Source organism: Protopterus annectens, chromosome 10.part0 (genome assembly GCF_019279795.1).
Source record: "Protopterus annectens isolate FY-2018-M chromosome 10.part0, PAN1.0, whole genome shotgun sequence".
NCBI classification, from domain to species: domain Eukaryota; kingdom Metazoa; phylum Chordata; order Ceratodontiformes; family Protopteridae; genus Protopterus; species Protopterus annectens.
Window position 1 is genome coordinate 1,095,695 of NC_056744.1, and position 21,965 is coordinate 1,117,659.

At 42.1% G+C, this 21,965-nt stretch overlaps 1 protein-coding gene across 1 annotated transcript in view; it reads right to left on the bottom strand.

Annotated features, from left to right (window-relative positions):
- SPAG9 (sperm associated antigen 9) overlaps positions 1-21,965 on the bottom strand; it is a 2,484,778-nt gene that overhangs the window by 326,008 nt on the left and 2,136,805 nt on the right. Inside the window, exon 24 of the mRNA XM_044084932.1 lies at positions 1,263-1,411. Within this exon, the coding sequence (XP_043940867.1) occupies positions 1,263-1,411 (149 nt within the window). The remainder of the gene's footprint in view (positions 1-1,262; positions 1,412-21,965) is intronic.

Here is a 21,965-nt window from a genome sequence, read left to right on the forward strand (position 1 = left end):
TCTACTGAAAATGGACATATATCCAGTTAGACTAGCCCGGTCAACAAATGTAAAATAAAATAAAATAAAATAAATAATAAATAAATATATATATATAATATATACCCCTTGTTGTGAAACAGGTATGGGCCTTGTGAAATTGATTACATGCATAGATCTGCAAACGTGGGCTTGCATACATATCTGCTGACCACACCAGATCCAAACAAAGTGAAAGTTTTAAAACATGAGGAGAAGTAGTTTAAGATGACTTCCCTGCTTCGTTTAGCAGAAGCACATCAGTGTCAAGAGGGAGTGGAAATCAAACCGGAAGTAGATAAAAATCCGACAGCAACTGGATGTGCCCAAAAAAAGAATATATAAGGAATATTATACAATGACCCTTCCCATTAATATTCCAAAACGTGCACGCTGATTGGCCAGCCCAACCAGCATGCCCATTGTAAATCAAATTTTATCTGTGAGATACACTCTCAGAGTTGATCAGCATACTCAAATAGTTGTACTCAAAACACATGGTCACTCAACCACTCGGCCAAAGAGTTACTGCAGTCTGATCACAAAAAAGCGGTCTGATAATTTATTAGGGTGATGCTTTTTAAGAAAATCCAGATGTCTTCGGAAACATCAAATTTTAAAACGGGACAGTCTGAAAGAAAATAAATGTTCTCTACAGTGGCTTACTTGAAGACAAATTCTGACATTATAGCAAGCACCTTAAAATGGATTACATACCTCTTAATGTGAAATGCTCTCAATCATCCTAAACATGTGTGAAGAAAACCTTAAATCCATTAAAAAAGGTAAATACTTTAGCCACATATAGGTATGTTCCTCGTTTCCCGACACCCTCTGCAAAAATGGGGGCATTCAAATATAATAAGAAAAGTGTTTGCCCACCTTCAACTGACAGGGAATTTTCATCTTTCACACTGGAAAAAATTAAATATATACAGCTTTATTTGCAAGTCTCTATACCAGGATTGATGAGATTTGCACAACTCCAAGAAATGTTAAGTGCAGGATGATGCAATGTGCTTTCTATATGCTCAGTGAACTGGTTTTGGATTGCATACCTCAAACACACACACTTGTCAACAAATCAAATTTCCCATTGCTCCTGTAAGAATTCAGCATAATACTGATGGAAATACAGAATGTTGTTTCATGGCTTCTGTATAAACAGATCATTAGTTCACAAACACCCGATAAATACCATTTTTAAAATGAACAGTGGAAGAACACTACCCAATGCAACATACCTCAATCTTCATAGCCTTTGGCTGGACAACATAGATTTTATTTCTATACCCACACCAGACTTTATCATGCACCACAGTCATACATCGAATGGAGTGGTGGGGCCGGCCCAGGTCCAGAAGGTGATAATTTGTTAAGTCCCACTGGCCATCTGAAACAAAAAGGTGATCATTAGCAATAATGTACTTTGAGAAAGTTTAGCAGTCATTTATATGAACTATGCAACACAAAAGATGAAGGTCAAAAATAACCTTTCAACAAAAAAAAGAAGTTATGTACTCACCATAATGTTCCATGTTTGTTGTCCATCTCGCTGCTGTTCATTCTTACAATGATGGGTTCAGAGCCGATTCTTGGCTCCGACTCAGCCGAATACTTAGCTGAAAGTCTCAAACCTGGTTCGTGGCAAGAAGGTATCCCACAATGCAGTGGTGCAATTACCCAGATCTTGTTTGCTGCTAATACTGAATATGTACACTATATACATATCTGCAAACATATAAACATAAATCCAAAGTCCATACTACATGTACTGGAAGGAGAAAAGCTGAAACGAAGAACTTCTGAAAGTAATAAAAAATCTACCAAGTCCACAAGCAGTCGTTGGCAGGGGGAAGGAAGGAGGTTTCGTAAGAATGAAAGGCGAGATGGACAACAACCATGGAACGTTATGGTGAGTACATAAAGTACAGTTGTGTACACTTACCATAAATGTAGATGTTGAGTGTATTCACTGTTGCAGTCATTACATTTGGGTAATCTGCTGGCAAGTTTGCCCTCAGTCGGCCTGATTAACAAAGTCTTGGGTCCTGCATCGGTTGCTGTCGCTTCTTCCATGATGCCAGGTCGTCAGGGGTATAAAACAAGCAGCTGATGCCATTACTTCAGTTTTTCTTGCCCCATATGTCAGGTGCCCTGCTAATGGGGAGCAAATAAAAACACAAAGGTATACCTCCAACAAAAGCAAATACACCAAAAAGGCTTTTAAGCATAGTAAAGGAAAGTAGAGGTATAGCCAGAAGAAATTAGGGGGCTGGAAGGAGGGTAACCAGGACTGCAACAGTGAATACACTTGAACATCTACATTTATGGTAAGTGTACACAATTGTACTATGTTCTTCGTGTTTCACTGTTGCAGTCATTACATTTGGGTAGATTCCCAAAGCTATGGTTGGGGAGGAGGAGTTTATATAGCATTAGGGCCAGCTATAAGGCCCTGCAAGACAGCAGTGGCAAAGCCAGCTCTGGATTTAGAGAAAATTGGCAAATGATAATGCTTGGTGAAAGTATGTACAGAACTCCAGGTAGCAGCTTCTAGGATGTCCCTGGTAGGAACACCTCTGATAAATGCTGCAGAAGTAGATGTAGCCCTGGTGGAGTGAGATCTGATCCCCTGGGGGATAGGTTTTCCATGGTGCTTATAGTAGAAATGAATGCAATTGCTAATCCATTTAGAAATGGTTTGTTTTGAAATAGCCTCCCCCCCTGCCCCTGCAGCAAATGCTCCCAGCAGTTGTTCAGATTTTCTTTGCGGTTTAGTCCTGTCCAAGTAGAATCTAAGTTGTCTGTACACATCCAAGAAAAGCAGAATCCGTTCCCCTTTGTTCTGCGGATTGGGAAAGAAAGTTGGCAAATTAATTTACTGATTAAGAGCCACACTGGATACCACCTTGAGCATGAAGGATGGATTGGTCCTGAGTGCCACCCTGTCCGCATGAAAGATGATGAAAGGCTCCACTGCCATAAGGGCCTGTAATTCAGATATCCTTCTAGTTGAAGTGATTGCTAAAAGGAAGGCTGTTTTCCATGAAAGAAATGTTAAGTCTGTAGTAGCAGCTTGCTCAAAAGGAGGTAGAATGAGTTTCTCCAATATAAGGTTAAGGTCCCAGGCAGGGGTTGGAGCTCTCCTGGGTGGTTTCAAGTTTTTTGGCCCTCTGAGGTACTGCTTGAGCAGAGAATGAGAGAAGAGGGGAGGTTCGGTGTTATAATGAGCTGAAATGGCTGAGGTGTGGATTTTAATGGAGGAAAAAAAAAAGGCAGGGCATTGTGAAGCATCTCAGTTAAGTATTGCAAAATCCGACGTAAATTGGGTGCTGCTGTGCTCATCCCTTGAGACTGGTTCCAGGCACAGAGCCTTTTCCATTTGTCAGCATAATATTTTCTAGTACTAGTTCTCCTTGCCTCCAAGATGACATCCATCACAGGTTTGCTGAGGGATGATAAGTGTGAATTTAAGTGATTAGCCAGTCTGCAAGTTTCAATGTTGGAAGCTGAGGGTGCAGAATTTGGTTCTCCTGCTGAGACAGCAGGGAAGGAGTCTGTGGCAGGTGCCATGGAGATAACTGTGACACACTGCGCAGGAGGGGGTACCAGTGTTGGCGTGGCCAGTCTGGAACAATCAAGATTATCCTTGGTTTGTCCTGTTTGACTTTTAGTAGAACTTTGGAGAGCAGAGGCAGTGGGGGGAATGCATAGACCGATAGGTTTTTCCAGCTGAAGGACAGAGCATCCACTTTCCAGGCTCGTTTGTGGGGAGTCCTTGTGCAAAACTTGTCCAACTGGTAGTTCTGGGGGGAGGCAAATAGATCTACGCGTGGGCTCCCCCATTTGCTAGTCAGCATGTTGAAAATCCTTGGTTCCAGTTTCCATTCGTGTGGGTCCATGAGGTTTCTGCTTAGTCCGTCTGCCAGCGTATTTAATTTTCCTGGCAGGAATTGAGCTTGTAGGTGCACTTGGTAGCTCAAGGCTGTGTTCCACAATGCCATGGCTAGTCTGCAGAAGGGGGTAGGAATGTGTACCCCCCTGCTTATGTACCACATAACCGTGGTGTTGTCCGTCTTTACCATTAGTTGTCCTGGAAGAATGTAGTCCTTGAAGGCTGTCAGAGCATTCTGTACAGCTAACATTTCTTTTTGATTGATATGTAGGTGCATTCAACTTGTGTTCCATTTGCCCTGAATGCACTTCCCTGCCAGGTGAGCCCCCCCATGTATAGTCTGATGCATCTGTAGTTAGAGTTTGTGTGGCAGGGTTAGTGTGAATGGTAGTCCCTTGTTTTGGTGGCAGGCCTCTGTCCACCAGAGAACTCAAGACGTAGGCAAGGAATGATAGGAATCATTGTTTCCAGGCTGTGAGAATGTTGACTCCATACACTTTTTATATACCACTGTAGTTTCCTCATATGCAGTCTTGCATATGGAATTAGAAGAATGCAGGAAGCCACAAACCCCAAGGCTTGCAGTATTTGTCTTGCAGATAGCAGAGTTTTTGTGGCCATTTGTTTGAAATAGGTTACCAAATGAATTTGCTTTTCTGGTGTGAGGTAAGCCATCTGGGCAGTTGTATTCAAGCTTGCTCCCAGGAATGTAATTTGTTGAAAGGGTACCAGTTGAGATTTCTTTTCATTTATGGTTTACCCCAGACAAGTTAGAACCCTTTTTACAAATACCAGATGATTCAAAAGTATGCCCTGGCTTTCTGCCTGAATTAGACAATCGTCCCGGTATGGGTATAATTGAATACTTCTTTGCCTGCAAAATGCAATAACTGGAGCCAGGTACTTTGTGAATACCCTGGGCGCAGTAGACAAGCCAAAGGGCAGTGCAGAGAACTGATATTGCATGTAGCCTGCTTTGAAGCGTAGGTATCTTCTGCAAGATTCCTTGATTGGTATGTTCAGGTATTCTTCTTTTAAATCTAATGTTGCCAACCAGGCATCTTTGCCTAGCATAGGAAGTAATTGAAGAGTCAGTGTTTTGAATTTTGGAATCTCCAGAAAGGTGTTTAGAGTAGACAGGTCCAGGACTGGACGCCATGATTTGTCTTTTCTGGGTACCAGAAAAAGTCTGGAGTAGAAACCTTGTCCCTTTTCCTCTTCTGGTACCAGTTGAATAACCCCCCATGCTTAAGAGGGAAAGTACTTTTTCTTTTTGAGCCTCTGCCCACTGATTTGCGGGCAGGTCTGGCCACCCATTTGGTGTTGGCAACATGTGGAAATGAAATCTGTATCCCTGGGACATTATATTTAAAACCCATTTGTCCTGGGTTATGCGTTCCCAGTTCTTTGCAAAAAGAGCAATGTTTCCCTCCAAAGGGGCAATCAAAAGATAACTGCTTGGGAAATTTAAAAGGAAGTCGTTGAGATTGTTTACCATAGGGGGGGTGTCTTATTATTTCCAGATTTGGAAGTGGAGGCCACCCACTGCTTGGTTCTGAAAGTCCCTTGGGACTGAAACCTGGGGGTTTTGCTGTGTCTGGGTTTGGCTTGAGAAGACCTGGAATGGGACTGGAAAGGACCGATTCTTAGTAGGCCAGTGCCTACTAAATTTAGGAGGTTGCACTTGTAAAAAATCTTTAACAGTCTGCATAGATTTAGCTTTATCTTCCATCTTTTTAAGAACTTCTTCAGCCTTGTTGACAAACAGGCGGTCCTGATTTAAAGGAGCATCCAACAATTTAGCTTTAACATGATCGGGCAAAGATTGCTCCTTAAGCCAAGCATCCCTTCAAAGCACAGACCCAGTAACAGCAGCCCTGCAAGAGGCCTCTAAAGAATCAAAACCACATTGCAAAGTATGTTTTCCAACTTGTTCAGCAGAATGCATTAAGTCCTGTAAATCTTTATTTTCCACACAGTCAGGAATCAACATAATTTTCTATTTAAGCAGTCCAATAACATGTTGCTGACATTTTAACATATGAAATTGGCAGTTTAAAGCTCCAACTGCCAAGGTTGCAGAAGTATAAACCTTTTTACCCCATCTATCCAGCGCCCTGGAGTCTCTATCAGCAGGAGTAGGATTTTTAGCAGTAGAAGCCTTAATGCCCTTGGGCCCCTAAGAAACAGTCTCTGGATCTGCAACAGGATTTTTGAAAAGGAACTTGGGGGACTCAGGAACCTAGTAAACCAGGTTTACTAGGAGCAGGAGGCAGGGAATCAGGGGCCAAATTGGATTCCGAGAACACATCAACAATGTCTAGTACAGGAGGTACAGCCAAAGGCCTATGCTGAGGTAGAAGAAGGAAATCCCTAAACCTCTTTTTAAAATCAGAAAATTCCTGGCTTTCCCAGTGGAAATGCTCCATTAAAGTATGTAAAGTTTCCCCAAAAGAAAAATCCTCAGGAGGGGAAGCAGAGGGAATGGAATCCTCTGCATCAGAATCCTCATAAGTAGGTATGGACAAATCCAGGTCATCAGAAGGGTCAGAAGAAACAGAATCCTGATCAGAAGAGTCATAATCAAGCTCAGCCCTAGGCCTCTTGGGGGGGGTATTGACTACCCCTGATTAGAGTTATTAGATCTTCAGCCATTTTTATCATTTGTTTTTTTAGGCATAGGGGCCTGAGCATATGGCCTGGGCGTTGGTTTTTTTAGACATGGATCAAGATTTAGGCCTTAGTAATGAAGGAGGTGTCGATTTAATATGCAAGTCTGTAGGCCTGAATACACCCTCAGAAGCCGGTTCCTGCACAGCAGCTCCGGACACATCCAAGGTAGAGACATCGGTGGGTTCCATAGTTGAAGTATCTCACAGCATACCGGACTCCGAATGGGTCTCAGTAGAGGCCTGCGAATCAGAAGTAGCGGGTATCAGGGGCTGCGAAAGCGCCTCACTGAGTACTGGCGAAGGCGACTGGCTTAGGAGAAGCGTTGTCGGCAGTTTTGAACCTCGGCGGCCTGTCTCTATCTTTGGGGTTTTTTTCGGAATCCCGGTAGTTGGATGGTTAACCGATGACATTTCTGGATAATTACACCAAGAACCACAATATTTAGAGGCAAAAATATACCGGCGACGGATATTGTGCTGATTAAACAAAGCACAAAACCGACAGAAAGGTACGTCGTGGTCAGGGCCTAGGCAAGGAATACAGTACGAATTAAAATCTTTAAGAGGTATTTGCTTTCCACAAGTAATGCAATTATTAACTTTTACTGACATCGGTAAGGAGCAAGAAAAAATTGCCCCAACGGGGTACTTAGCTTTAAGTTGAAGACTTCAGTTCTGAAACTCGAAAACGAAAATTTCAGGAGTCGGCCGACCGGCACTTGCGAACTGCTTCTGTTTCGGGCACTGCACGGCAAGAAAGACTGAAGTAATGGCGTCGGCTGCATGTTTTATACCCCTGATGACCTGACGTCATGGAAGAAGGGACAGCAACCAACGCAGGACCCAAGACTTTGTTAATCAGGCAGACTGAGTGCAACCTGCCAGCAGATTACCCAAATGTAATGACTGCAACAGTGAAACACGAAGAACATCTTCATGTTATGTTGTCCTATCTCGCCTTCATTCTTACAATGATGGGACAGCGTCCCTAGCACCTTTTCTCTGGGTGGCTCACGGAGTACACCTTTAAGCACAGTAGAACCAAAGGATGCCCTGTCCCTGGAGGCCAAAACTACTTTGTAATGAGTGATAAAAGTATGTGGAGTAGACCAAGTAGCTGCTGCACAAATATTATCCGTGGGAATTCTGGCTTGAAAAGCAGATGACGTAGCCATTGCTCTAGTGGAATGAGCCTTCACTTTAGGGGTAAAATAGTTGCTGACTTGGCATTCATGAGACTGGCAAAGAGATCGCACCAAGGCTGTCCCCATGTTTGGAAAATCATTTCCGCTACACTGCGATTGAGAGACCACTCGTGAGGCATTAGGATTGCTCTGTTCAACTTGTCCGCTATCACGTTGGACTTCCCCAGAATGTGCATTGCAATTAGAAAGCGCTGGGAAGAAACTGCCCATTGCCACACTCTTAGGGCTTCTTGACAAAGGGGGTAAGATCTGGTTCCCCCATGCTTGTTCATGTACCAAACCACAGACATATTGTCTGACTGTATCGCAACAGTCCCTAGAGGGAGAGAGTCTTGAAGTGCTTGCAACGCAAGCAGCACTGCTCTCATCTCTAAAACATTTATATGCAAGTGAGCTTCGTGTTCTTGCCATGTACCTTGGACTGTTCTTCTCAGATAATGCCCCCCCCCCCCCATCTGGGAAGCGTCCGTGGTCACTGTAGCTATTGGCTGATGTAGAACAAAGGGTCTGCCTATTGTCACGAGTGTAGTGTATTCACCATCTTAAGTCGTTGTTGCAAGATTCCGTTATTCTGATCAAATGAGACATTGGAAGCTCTTGATGTGACCATTGGGAGAATAATAGCCATTGAAGTATCCTCATGTGCATTCTGGCAAGAGGGACCAGTATAATCGTAGAAGGCATTGTTCCTAGTAATCTTAGAATTATCTTTGCTTTCACTCTGGACTTGGGAAGGAGGTGAAATATCTGCTGAGTGCTATAACTCTTTCTTTTGGAAGGCGTGCTACCATAGATAAAGTGCCTAGATCTGCACCTATGAATGTAATATGCTGACAGGGCAACAAGGCAGATTTTTGAAAGTTTACTGTAATGCCCAGCTGACTGCAGATGTCCAAAGTTAGGTCTCTGGCTTGTAGGAGTAGATGTTTGGTGGTGGCAGATAGGAGTCAATCGTCTAGATAGGAAAATGCACGGAATCCTAAACGTCTCGGGTGAGCTGCCACTACTGCCATACATTTGAACACTCTGGGGGCTGTAGTGAGACCAAAGGGCAGAGCTCAGAACTGGTAATGGCTGGCTCCCAGCCAGAAGCGTATGTACATTCTTGATGTCCTGTCCATTTTTATGTGGTAGTAAGCATCTTGAAGGTCTATCGAGCACATCCAATCGTCTTTCTCTAAAAAGGGAAGTATAGACTGCAGTGTCACCATTCAGAACTTTGACTTAACTTGCTTAGGTCTAATATAGACCTCCAGTCCCCTGTTCTTTTTGGCACCAAATAGAATCTTGAGTAAGTTCCAAATCCTATTTGGTCTGCGGGGACTTCTTGGATGATTCTTTTGTGGAGCAACTTTTGAATCTCTACAGTTGCTTGTTCCCTTAGATTGGGTGGAACATCTTGGATTGTTTTGGTCTGTGGAACAGGGTTGGAAAAAGGGATGGAGTATCATCTGGATATTATATTTAGTACCCATTTGTCATTTGTGATATTTTGCCAGGCTTCTGGGTACATTGATAAATGTCCCCCGACTGCCTCCAGAGTATAACAGTCGGGCCTTCTTTCAGGAGCGCTGATAAGGGTGTCTGCGAAAGGAATCATGGTTGCCCTGGTTTTGCGGGGTCCCCTCTGCCTCTGGGGTGGCATCTACCATTATTACCTCCCCTTCTGCCCCTGGGGAAGGTATCACCCCGTGCATCCTGGAAAAATCTCTGGGATCTCTTGAACCACATCTTTCCGCTTTTCTGGCCTTTAGGATAAGGTCTTGAAGGTAAAGAAAAATGTACTCCAATCGCAGAGAGAGTTTTCCCTTCCTGTTCACACTGGGTTAAAGTGTCTTTTACTTTGGGCCCAAAGAGTGAGGAACCATCAAAAGGGGCATTAGTAAAGGTAGACTTAAAGGGCTCTGCAAAGTTGCATAAGCCCATCCAGGAGTGTCTCCTAAGGGAAACTGCAGAACCCGCAGCATACTCGCTCCATCTGCTGTGTAGGATATGAGCCTCATGGAGAAGTTGACAATGAAATTTAAGGTGGACAGCTGGGAGGAGACCTTCTCATTCACCCCTGCAGCTAATGAACCTTGTAGAGTATTGCCTAACTCTTTCAAGAGATCTCTTTGTAGCTTTGTAAAGTGGGAGTAGTTCAGCGATCACAGTGAGAAAGTCACTAAAGAAAAGACACACTTTCCGTATCTGTCCATCGTTCGAGAGTCTTTATTCAGAGGATGAACAGATGAGGAAGTCTCTGCAAGTTCCTTCTTGGTGGCTGCTGCCACCACCATAGCCTCTATGGGTACCCCCTTGGTTAGAAAATTCTTGCCCAAAAAAGCTGACAAAAATTTGTTTGGCCTCCGAGGGACCGGTTCCGTAGTGTCAGGTGACTCCCATGCCTTTCGACTAACCAGGTCCGTTAGCTCATCGAAAGGCGGAGACACCCAGAAGGCTGAAGACTGAGACCCAAAAGCCTTCAGGTACACTGACTCCTCATCAGAAGGGGTGGTGGCTTGCCAGCCGCCTCTTTGCTTGAGGATCTCTAGAATATCTGCAAATGAGATATCAGAGGACGACCGTGGGGACCTGCCCGACTCATCAAGGTCAGTGTCTGAAGTGATGGACTCATCAGGGGAGTCAACATGCTTCCTCTTGCAGGTTCTCTTGTGAAGTGGCTCCTCAGAAGGATATTCTAGGGAGGCCTCGGAGGAGAGGGGTTCGCCCAATGGTGGGGAACCTAAGGCTCTGGATCTCTGCTGTCCTGTGGAATGGGTGGTGCCGAGATAGTAGCCAGTGCCTTAGGGGAACAAGTACTGGTATCCTTCTGTGGTGCTGAATGGGTATACAGCACACTCCTCATCAGCTTAAAGGTGGATCCCGCCGGCTCCGAAGACTCCCCCGGCTCCGAGGAGACAGAGGAAGGCAATGGAACCAGCGAGATCAGACCCGACGCCGATGTGGGAGCCGAGCTAACCCGGGCCGACGCTCCGAGGGGTAGACTCGGCACCGAAGATTGTGGCCAAGAATCCCCGCCAGGCCGACCAGGGAACCCCAGCTCCCAAACTCCCAGGATGGCGCCGAGAGAGTCGGAGCAGATGTCGGCTCCATGAACACCGAAGGGAGTCCCGGAACCGATGGGTCCACAGTAAGTGGTACGAAGCACCCCGGCTCTGAAGGACCAGCCTTGCTCGGAGGAGAAAAAAGTTGGCACGGTAGGCTACGACACCAAATGGGTAGGTGCTGAGAATAATTTAGTCAGTGCCAGCAACTTCAGGAGGCTGCGCACCACCTGTTCCATGTCATCATCTGATAAGCTCCTTGTAGACCTGGAAGATAGGGAAGAAGAGCGAGACCTATGAAGGATTGGTGATCTCAATGTCGAAGAAACCAGCGAAATATCAATGGACTGGCTCTGAGTGGAGGTATTTTGCAGCTCCAAAGGCTTTGGAGCTGATGTACCAGGCCTATCAACCAAAAGAACTTCCGACAGCTCTGAGGACTGTCTAGCCAAGGAAGTACTGGCCTTTGAAATTTTAGGAAGTTTGACTGGTGGCTCTGACTGAGCCGATGTAGTGGATGAATGTCTTTTCTGAGATTTATCCTTTTTAAAGGAAGGAAACGAAGAAGAGGAAGAACTATGGATGGCTTCCTCAAAAGAAGGCTTTAAGAGCCCTTTTAGAATCAACCTGTTTCTCCTTTCCTGAAGTACTCTAGCACTAAAATAATGACAAAAGGTGCAGTCTTCTTGGAGAGGAATGGCACCAAGGCAATAAAAGCATATAACATGTCCATCTGTGATGGACATTTTTTGTGATCACTTCTGACATTTCTTAAAGCCAGAAGGCTTATGTTCTCTCTCTTTTTGGTCTTTAGACATTGTCAATGTAAAACCCCAAAGGCAACAGCAACAACAAGAAAAAAAAATAGCTAAGACTAATATAGCTAAAGCTACACCAAACATTACTAGAGAACAATGCAAGGTGCGACAACCAGGGTAGAAAAAACAGAACCTCTAACTCAAACGATTCTATTTATCTGACAAGACAGTAAGACACTACAAGCCCTCCAACTTAAATGGGCAAAAAGCTCTCCAACTTAAACGAGCTATAAAGAGACCAGCGGATGAACAACCACTACTACACGGGATACCAAAAGGGCCTACAAAGTGATGACAAAAGCCATGCTAAAGGGGAAAAAACTATCACTACCTAACAAAGAGCAACCAAGAGGCACAACAAGTTAAATCTAATAAGATAAATATATATATATATATATATATATATATATATATATATATGCAAATATAACAAGTTCTAGGCAAAGTAATAGAAAAAAATTGACAGAACTTAGCCACAGCCAAGATGAGCACATCCAACCTCATAAAGCGGCAAAAGAGATCTGGGGAATTGCACCACTGCATTGTGGGATACCTTCTTGCCACAAGTCAGGTTTGAGACTTTCAGCTAAGTATTCAGCCGAACTGGAGCCGAGGATCGGCTCTGAACCCATCATTGTAAGAATGAAGGCGAGATAGGACAACATAACATCAAAGTTTTAAGATCACTGACTAAATCAATTAAGGCATTTCTGATTTACAGCAAATGTCTGAAAATTATCTTAGTATCTATCTTTGAAAACATATTTAACTCTAACAAATTTGTTGAATTGCATAAGCAACAATCAATCACATGTGAACAGTACACAAACAAAAAAACACATCTCTGCAAATTAAACAATGTATTAGCAACAATCACTGAATCATAACTTTACATCACCTGCTTTCATGGCACAGATGAATGAAGCCCTGACAGTGACTTGGGCAACCTGGGGTCAGTGTGACCTCAGTACTGGAGGAACCAGGAGGAGAGGAGTGAAGTCGCATGGCTAACTCTGATTGTGGGAAGGGTTAACGCACTTTTGGGTACCAGGTAAGTATGAGATCCCTTTACCGGCGAAACCACCATTTATGATCTAAGAGGCAGGGAAGGGAACAGCTGCTTAAAGGAATGCCCCCATATGGGAGCAAGAGGGGCATCTTCTGCAATCAGCATACCGCACACTTCTCAGTCCTCTATCACGAGCATACAGTGATACAGCTGCAAAGTGATAATCTCAAACCACTCCTGATGGCTGTCTGAATGATGGATGATTACCCCCTTTCAGTCAACCCTCACTCATGTAATGTGGAATGAATAGTCTGACAGGTAGAGGGTTGACAGACACCAAAAAAAAAAAAAAAAAAAGTCACAGCTTACACCACATCTCTAAAATAAATAAAAATGTCCTTGTCTAAGAATTTAAACTTCACACGGTTTCCTTCTGTCACTGCATCTGATGTCTCTCAGATTATCATTATTTTTACACATACAGCCACATACTTGCCTTTTGCTGTCCAGTTTGGAATGATTTATCTTCGTCCTTGCACCAGACACTGTGGGTCTGGGTCATACTTGGCATGGGATGACTTGTAGACAGTGCATCCAACAAGGTTATCAAAAGTAACAAAACTAACACTTCTAAGGCAAAAGAAGGTTTGCAAGACTGGAGTTAAACTAAAAACATTGCAAAAGATATCAGAATATAAGGAAAGCTACAAAACTAATGGAAGGGCAAGAACAGCCAGTCGCCTTAAGCGAGGATAACTTAGAAGTCTGAATCTAGGACAGCACTGGAACAGGAGGACAATTTAAAATCAAAGCAAAATTAAAAAGGACAGTAAAAGGAAATGGAGTAATAAAGAAATGGAGTAATAATGTAGTTCGACAAATGCTATAACTCAAGAACACTTGGAAAAGAACAGCTGATGGGCAATAATGAAAAATATGACAATTTTAGGACAGTAAAAGCCAACACCTATTTAGACATTTTAAAGAGGCAGGAAAACAGCTCCTTGAATCTCTAACATTGTTCTCCTTTAAACTTCTTTTTTGCGGAGGGCTCCTCGAGCTTATATATAAAAACTCTGAGCTTGCCATACCTCATAGGAAAGGGAATATTCCTTAAAATGCCCATCTTGGACTTAGCATATGCAAGTCTACTTTTTTAGTCATTCAGTCTCAATGTTACATTTTAAATGTTACTATGAAAAATTTGGTAGCAGAAAATGGAGTTAGCAGCAGATGCACTTGTAATAAGCATTTTTCAGTATCTAATGTTGGCATGCAGAACAATGATAGTGTTGCTAGTTTTGCCTCATACTGCAATGGAATGATGGGATGGCAAAAGCAGGAGCACGAGATGGTCTGAGAAAATAACAAGGGACAACATTAACTGATTCTCCAACAAGAGCTTTTCTGTGATACCTGGTTGGGAGATCATACAAAGTTACTAGGCTAATGGCCCCAGGGCCCTTAAAAACCTAGACAAGTTCTTACCCTTATTTCTACGATCAGCACCTACTGCCCCTGTCCATGAAGGATACAAGTGGAACCCCCAGGGTGAATTTACGGTCCCCCAGCCAATCGTCCAGATTGCGTTTGAATAAGGCCAATGAGATGCTCTGTTTGACAAAGTGCGAGTCCGTTCCAAAGGTGTGGTAACCTCTGAGAAACAAACATGTCCCTCCATCAGATTTTATTAATGTCATATACTCGGTTAAGGTCTTGAGAGCGAGTAACCCATATACCATTTGACTTGCAGATATGCAACATTTCCAATAAAGTAGGATCAGAAATCACCTTGTATGCAAGGCAGAGATCACCTCTGGGAAGTCTGTATGAAACAGAATAAAGTGATGGTGATTTCAAAGGATCCTCACAGGCCAGATGCTGAAGACCTTGAATTTTCCTTGTGAGGAACCTTTGTAGTTTCTCCAATTGCTGCAGGTGTCTGAAAAGGTACACACTAAAAGGGATGTTGTACTCAATTATTGGCCTGATCAGGGAAGACTACAGGGAGGTTATCACTTTTTTTTCTAGAGGCAATGCCCTTACTTATGAGAAGCAGCAATACAGAATGCCCTTCTTACCATCGTGGAGACATGATAGTCATAGGAAAGGCTACTATCAAACCTGTGGGCCCAGGTCTCTCATCACTGAGTGCATACATAAGGTGTTGCTACTGGATGTGGTAGACAGCAAACATTGCTTTTACTGAAAGGAATGATGATACATTTTTTTGCACCGAGTTTAAGGCCATGGCTTTGGCACCAATCATTTGTTTATGCAAGACCCTCTTTGTAGGATGCTGATATCATTTGGAGATTCTATGACCACTCCTAGTTTGTAGTCATCAGCAAACTTTGTCAGCCACAGACCTGTAGTTTTTGCTTGTACTTTGCAGAAATAGATTCCAAACAGTAGAGGTCCCAGGAGTGATTCCTGTGGAACACCACTGGTTACAGGTCTGCTGTTGGAGACGGATTCCCCTATTTTGACTAAGAGTTCTATAAGTGAGCCAGTTAGTGACCCATCTAATGATACAAGGGTTGATGCCTAGTTGGGTGAGTTTGTCAATGATGCCTGAGTGGGGGATAGCATCAAATGACTTGGCTAAATCCAGGTAGGCTGCATGCACAGATTTCCCCTCATCCAAGGCCTTGGTGAATGTCTCCAAGAAGTCCATCAGGTTTAATAGGCATGATCTCCATTTGACAAATCCAAACTGAGTGGGGTCAAGTGCTTGGAGATTATATCTTTGTTAAGGTCTCTCCATTTTTTAATTTCGCCAAATCGTTTGGGTTTCTAGTACCATGATGGGAACGGACCCCATTCCTAAGTCAAAGTACGATTAAAGCTCATGAAATTAGTATTGTTTCACTCTTTGAAGTCAGCCAAAAATGCTCTTTGCAGCACTGGCAATGTGACAAGTAATGACTCCATCTAGCTTCAAGTGAACTTTTATACTGGTTTCCTGTGAAAGGCTCCAAAAGATCTTGATATGGCACCTGACCAGTTGTTTCCTGTTCCACTGGTTTCCCATTAATTTGGATATCCCTTGCTCAATCCTATTGTGGTGCTTTCTGCATTAGGTATTCTACACAATCATTCACTTTGCAGGTGCTCCATAACCTCAATTTCTATTTCTTTAACTTCTCCATCTCCTTTTCCTCTTGGTCTTATGTTTTGTATTGTAAAGTTTTCCATATCTGGTTTCCTTTGCCTGTATTTCTCTTCAAATATCTTTGGTGCTGCTCTTTTTGTATTGGTTAGTTTTGCTTTCTCCTTTGCATAAATATTGCACCATATTAAATCTCTTTCTCATGTCCATATTTCTTCTTAAACGTCTCCTGATCTTCCTGCTTCTCCTTACTTTGAGGACTCGCTTCATCACGCTGTGATGTAGTCTGCGTTAGACTTTCTACATTAAATCCTTCACTTCGCAAACACTCCATAACTTCAACTTCTATTTCTTTAACGTCTGCTTTACTAATCTTCTTTTCCACATTCCATTTTTGTGATATTAATTTTTTACTGTGAAATTTTCCATATCTGGATGCCTTTGCCTGTATTTCTCGATTATCATTGTGCCTACCTTCTCTATATTAACTCGGCTTTCCCCTTTGCATAAATATTGCACCATATCAAATCTCTCTCTCTTTCTTTCCCATGTCCATATTTCTTTTTTGTACTTTTCAAACGTTTCTAGGTTTTTTTGTTTACATTTTCGCACTTCCTCAGATGTTTCTTTTTCCAAACAGATAAAAGTTTCTTGATCTATATACTGTTTTTCAAACATCTGTTGTATTAATGAATGCAAATTTTTATTTGAAGCTTCCGAAAGTATTTTTCTTTCCTCTAATTTATCTCAATCTCTTTGTATATCCTCTGTCTGGAAATTCTGGGCTTTTTGCATAATAGTAACAATACACAATTTCTTTCTTATCCTCAACAGTCCACTCTGTCGTCTTTATGGCTCTTCTTTGGCCTATCAGTTTTTGTGATTTTTGTGGACTGCTACTTCCTTCTACAATGGGGGGCATCCTCCCCCTGGGCCTGGCCCCATTGCAGGAATGTTTCCGGATTGTAAAGATTCTACACTGTCATTTTTTCCGGTCCTGGCACCAGTGCGCCTAACAAGATTGGGCACTTTTTTATCCTGGGACTTGTGCACCCAGCTATCTTTCTTGTTTTTGCCTTATTTCTGTACATGATACATGCTATATAAATACAGTCTATAGCGGTGTCACCTTGGTGAGATTTTGTGAAAAACAGGGTCCACCTCGTGAAGGTACCCACCAAGGCTTGAGGATGAATTCTACTTCAGCACTACTGCTCTCCTTTGCTTGCTGACATTTCATCTGTCTATTAGGACCCCAAGGTCCATGATGATTCACTCCATGGTCTTGCAGATAAGGCTAGTCAGGCTAATAGGTCAATAGTTCCCAGGGTCAGTGGAAACACTACATTTGTGCAAGGGAATAACTGTGGCCATTTTCCATTCAACTGGCACAAACCTGGTGCTTAGACTATGATTGAAGAGAGTACCCAATGGTGTTGCTAATTCAAGTTGGAGCCCTTAAAGGATGCAGCCTGGGATGCTATCAGGTCCCACAGATGCTGTGTTTTCAGCCTTAGAGAGGGCATTTATGACTTGCTCTTTAGATACACACGGTAGGGGATAACTGGTAGGAATGTCATGGGGTAAATGCGGCAGGGACAAGGGAATTAAGTTTTGACAGAACCCGTCAGCCAACAGGTTAATTATGTCCAGAGGCTCAGTGCATGTGGTATTATGAACTACCAGTTCGGCACAAATCTGGGACTTTACTTTTAAGTTACTGATGTAACTATAGAATGCCTTGTGGTTGTCCTTAGTTGAGTAAGCTAATTTGGACTCAGTTTGCTTTGGAGGACTTCACAAGAAGTCTTATTTGCTTGTTTATGCTGAGGAGGGATTGTTTCCTGCTTAGGTGGGCTCACTCCCTCTTACTCTTAGACAGCAATTTCTGCCTCTTAATGTAAAGCCTGTTAATGACAGTTATCCACCGGACAGGTTTGCTCTTCCTTGAGGAGCTTGTTTTGGTCTTATCAGGTACAGCTGAGTCAATGCAATTATACAGGTGTTTGCATAAAGCATTGGTATAGAGCTTGGCATAGTTGCCAGTTCCATCTAGGTGAGGAGGTACAGTGAAGCTATTTATACCATCCTGCAAGAGGCTATAATCTGCTTTGGAGAAGGGATTCTGAAACAAAGGGATCAGAGAAGGAGTATGAGGTGGTGGTGGTGTGGTAGATGGACGGGCCTCCTGACTTGAAGTGGTAGGAGCTGGTAAAACACCCATTTAGATCTGTGCCGAGAGAAACTTCAACATTTTATCCGCATCTTCCGCAGTCAAACTCCTGGATGAACGAGACAAGGCCAAGGAAGGTGACTCTGAATGGCACCTCTCCATAAAAGGGGAAAGGACTCGAAGGCACAGGATCAAAAGAAGGAGAACAGGTTCTTGATAGAATAATTGGACGCAAAACAGTCAGAGTCAAAGGTTCCTTAGCTGGATCAGAGGACTTGGGATCCATTAATCCCTTTCTACAAATCAGAAAGGGAGGAGGTTCTTGGATCCAATTTTGATCTCTACCTAGAATGCTCTGAAGATGGTGTCGAGGAAGTGGAAGATATCGAAGACTGAGACTTGACTTCTTAGACTTCACTTTGGGGGACTGAGCCCCAGAGATGGTTTCAGCAAAGGATGCTGGCAACAAACTTCAACAAAGGATGACAGCAACAAACCTTTAAGAATAAGTTTATTTTTTTCTATCCACAAGCAGTGTGGGATTAGTCCTGGCAAACAGAAAAATCCTACTCCAGGTTCTATCGACCTGAGCAATAAACACAAAGTGTATGGGCGGCCGAAAGAGGCAACTTGTGCCCACATTTCAGACGGTTTTTAAAGGCAGAAACACCCTTCTCAGCCATACCAGCATCAATACAAAACCAACAGAAGCACAAGATAAGTTTTTTTTTTTTTTTTTTTAAGATAGATGGAAAGAAGATAGAAAGATAATACCAACAGTGATAATTACACAATGGTGTAAGAATAGAGAAAATGGGGAAAGAACTACTAGCAAAGGAGAGTGTAAGAGAAATATAAGATTTTTTTTAGAAAAAATACACTTATCTACTTTTTTTAATAACCGAAACTACTGCTGACCACATCTTTTTGAGAAAGGTGGCAAACAAGATCTGGGGTATGTTTAGGGGTTGTGCATTATGGGTAAGGGAGAAGCTCGAGAGCTTTTTGGTCATCACAAGCTTTAGTAATGGCAGAGTCAGATCTGAGGCTGGGATCAGAACCAAGAGTTGAGGATAGAATGAAAACTGACATCATAAGATAATGGCTTTTAACATATTTAGATGAAATTATATACTCCAACAAGAAACTTACATGCATTTTTAAAACTACATCTTCATTTTACTTCACACTGGACATTGGTTTCTTATAAAATACCCAGTAAACTTAGTGGTCTACATATCTTATAAAAATGAAGATGTCTAGGGGAAGTAATCCCTTAGTATGAAGTAAATACTATGACTTATTATTTGAAAGATTAAAAAATAAGAGTAGAAAAAAATGATCAAAGAGTAAGTTATAATGAGATTCCTCCCACAGGTTAATACAGAGTTACTAGGCACTGTTGTCCAGGAGACTACAGAGGAGCAAAGTCCAATTTCCTAACTGCCAAACAGCAGTATCTGTTTAAGTGACAGTCATACAACAAGCAAACAGGTTAAATCAAATTGTGGACTACAAAAAGCAATTTAACAGTTCACTGCTAGGTGGCAATTAACAGTGCAAGCATCAGTGCCAAAAGTGTGCGCCTAAGATGGCGCCATTTGTTAAACCGTAGGTCACACAGTTTTTATAAAATCAATTAAACTACGGAAATATTGCTAATAGTCCAAGTACAGTTATACAAATACATTTACCATAACAGTAGATATTCCAATAGATCACTAAAGCAGTACCCTAAAGTAGTTGGGTTACATCCAGTCATGGATATGACCAACCAGCCATATTTTCAAAGATTAAGGGCACCTTCCACATGCTCAGTCAAGAGAGTGAGCAGAGCTTCATATAAAAAGCAAGTGAGTGCCAAAAGCTTCAGAGCTTTCTTGCTTCAAGAAGGGAGGTAATAGCCCTGAAAGGAAAAAAGAATGCTAGAAATATGTAACTGTATACACAAGGGAATATACAACCACACCTAGGCAATACAAAACAGTAAGTACAGAAAGAAGACTGGCTACTGTAACAGTGATCTATTAGAAAAGCTACTGTTAAGCTAAGTTTACTTACAGAGTTGTACTATGAACACCATTAGATCACCGCTGCATTAGCCTAAGCTACTTGGATAGACTACAAAGCTTAAAATCAATACAAGAGGAGGAAGAAATACAGAATCCATGACTGCCTGGAAAACGGTACTAGCAAAGCCTGCTCTGGACCAGGAAAATGAATCCAGTTTATAATATTTTGTAAAAGTATCCGTGATGGACCCAGCTGCTACCTGCTGAATGCTTCTAGAGTCCACCTCTTTCCAGAAAGCCACCAAAAACACCAAAGCCATATGAGAATGGGCACTAACCCTACCGGAAAGTATCTTGTTATAGTGAGAATAGTAAAAAAGAAACCGCATGAGGCAACCACTTAGAATTTGTCTGCTTTGGCACTAGCTGCCCTTTTTTGTTACCCTTCATAGGAACCAAACATTTGATCAGCTTTCCTAAAGGACTGAGTTTTGCTTGAGTACATACAGAGTATGAGGATATTTTGCTTCCTTGTTTATGGGCTCAAGAAAAAGACAGGGAACTTAAACTGGCTTAAAGTAAATTCTAATGCCATTTTAGGCATAAAAGAATGATTATTTCTCAAAGAAATATCCTTGTGGAAAATGAGAAGGTTACAAGAGCTTGTAATTCAGATACATTTTTAGCAGAAGTTACAGCAATATGAAAACCAGTCTTCCATGTTAAGAACCTCAAATCCCACCTTAGAAATAGCAACATACACCTACCAACCCCCAAAATAAGACTCAGAAAAACTAATACATCTTACATTAAGCTCACATAAGACAAAATGTATAACAGGTTCACACATATCTCCAAATAGAAATTATATTAATACCACTGAAATATACTTAACTGGATAACTAGCAATATAAACAGGAAACCCTCCTTCTCTGTGACCTTAACATAGACTGGTCTGATCAAGAAACTAACGCATCCCACTTAATCTATTTGGTCTAACTCGATTAAATGTTCAACAAGATAACAAGATATGCTAAAAACCTCCAGCATATTTAACACCCTGGATTGCATACCAACAACTAACCATGAAAAAAATAAAACAGGTTGGAATACTCCTTAATGTATATACTTAGCAACCACCACCCAACTTATGTAATCAGAGACTTCATAAAAATCCCCAAGGGCCAGTATGTAATCTCTGTAAGAAACCTTACCAACATCAACAGAGACACTTTCCTTGAGATCCTGGAAACACTCAAATGGAACCCACTAAACACTCCCACAAAATGATGCAGTCATGTAGTTTAATGCCACTTTTCTGCAAATTTTAAACCAATAGCAACCACTGTAGTATAAGAGAGTCAAAGTGATAAACGTACCATAGTTAACATGGAAAAAAAAACAATTAATGTAAACTACTGTAATACTTGGAGTAAATGGCGCCAAGAATATTAGAATTTCGAAGTGAACTCCATCGACTGTACTGTTGTCGAACATGGAAGTTTGGAAATGGTAATATCGAAGACCAAAAACCAACCTAGGAACAGTTTTAACATGGGTCGAGATAGGTGTTCAGTGTTATTCCGAATTACAAACCTCTCCCCTATCTCGACCCATGTTAAAACCCATTCCTAGGTTGGTTTTTGGTCTTCGATATTACCATTTTCGAACTTCCGTGTTCAACAGTGCAGTCGACAGAGTTCGCTTCGAAATTCTAATAGTAAACCAGAAACAATTACCAAAATTACTGACACCTAAGAAATCCATCCAAATAAACATGCTCTTTTAGACAAGAACTATTACACAACAGCACAAACAAACACTAACAATCCCAGTTTGCTATCTACTTTAAACAATCTTCTAAAGCTAAGTACTAAGACTGCACCTAAGCTTCTTCCAACCAAAACTAATGACACCATAGCTTGCAGGTTTAATGAACACTTTACTACTTCTCACATCTGCCAAAAGAATGTAGTTGTACCTCCTCTCACCTCAAACTAT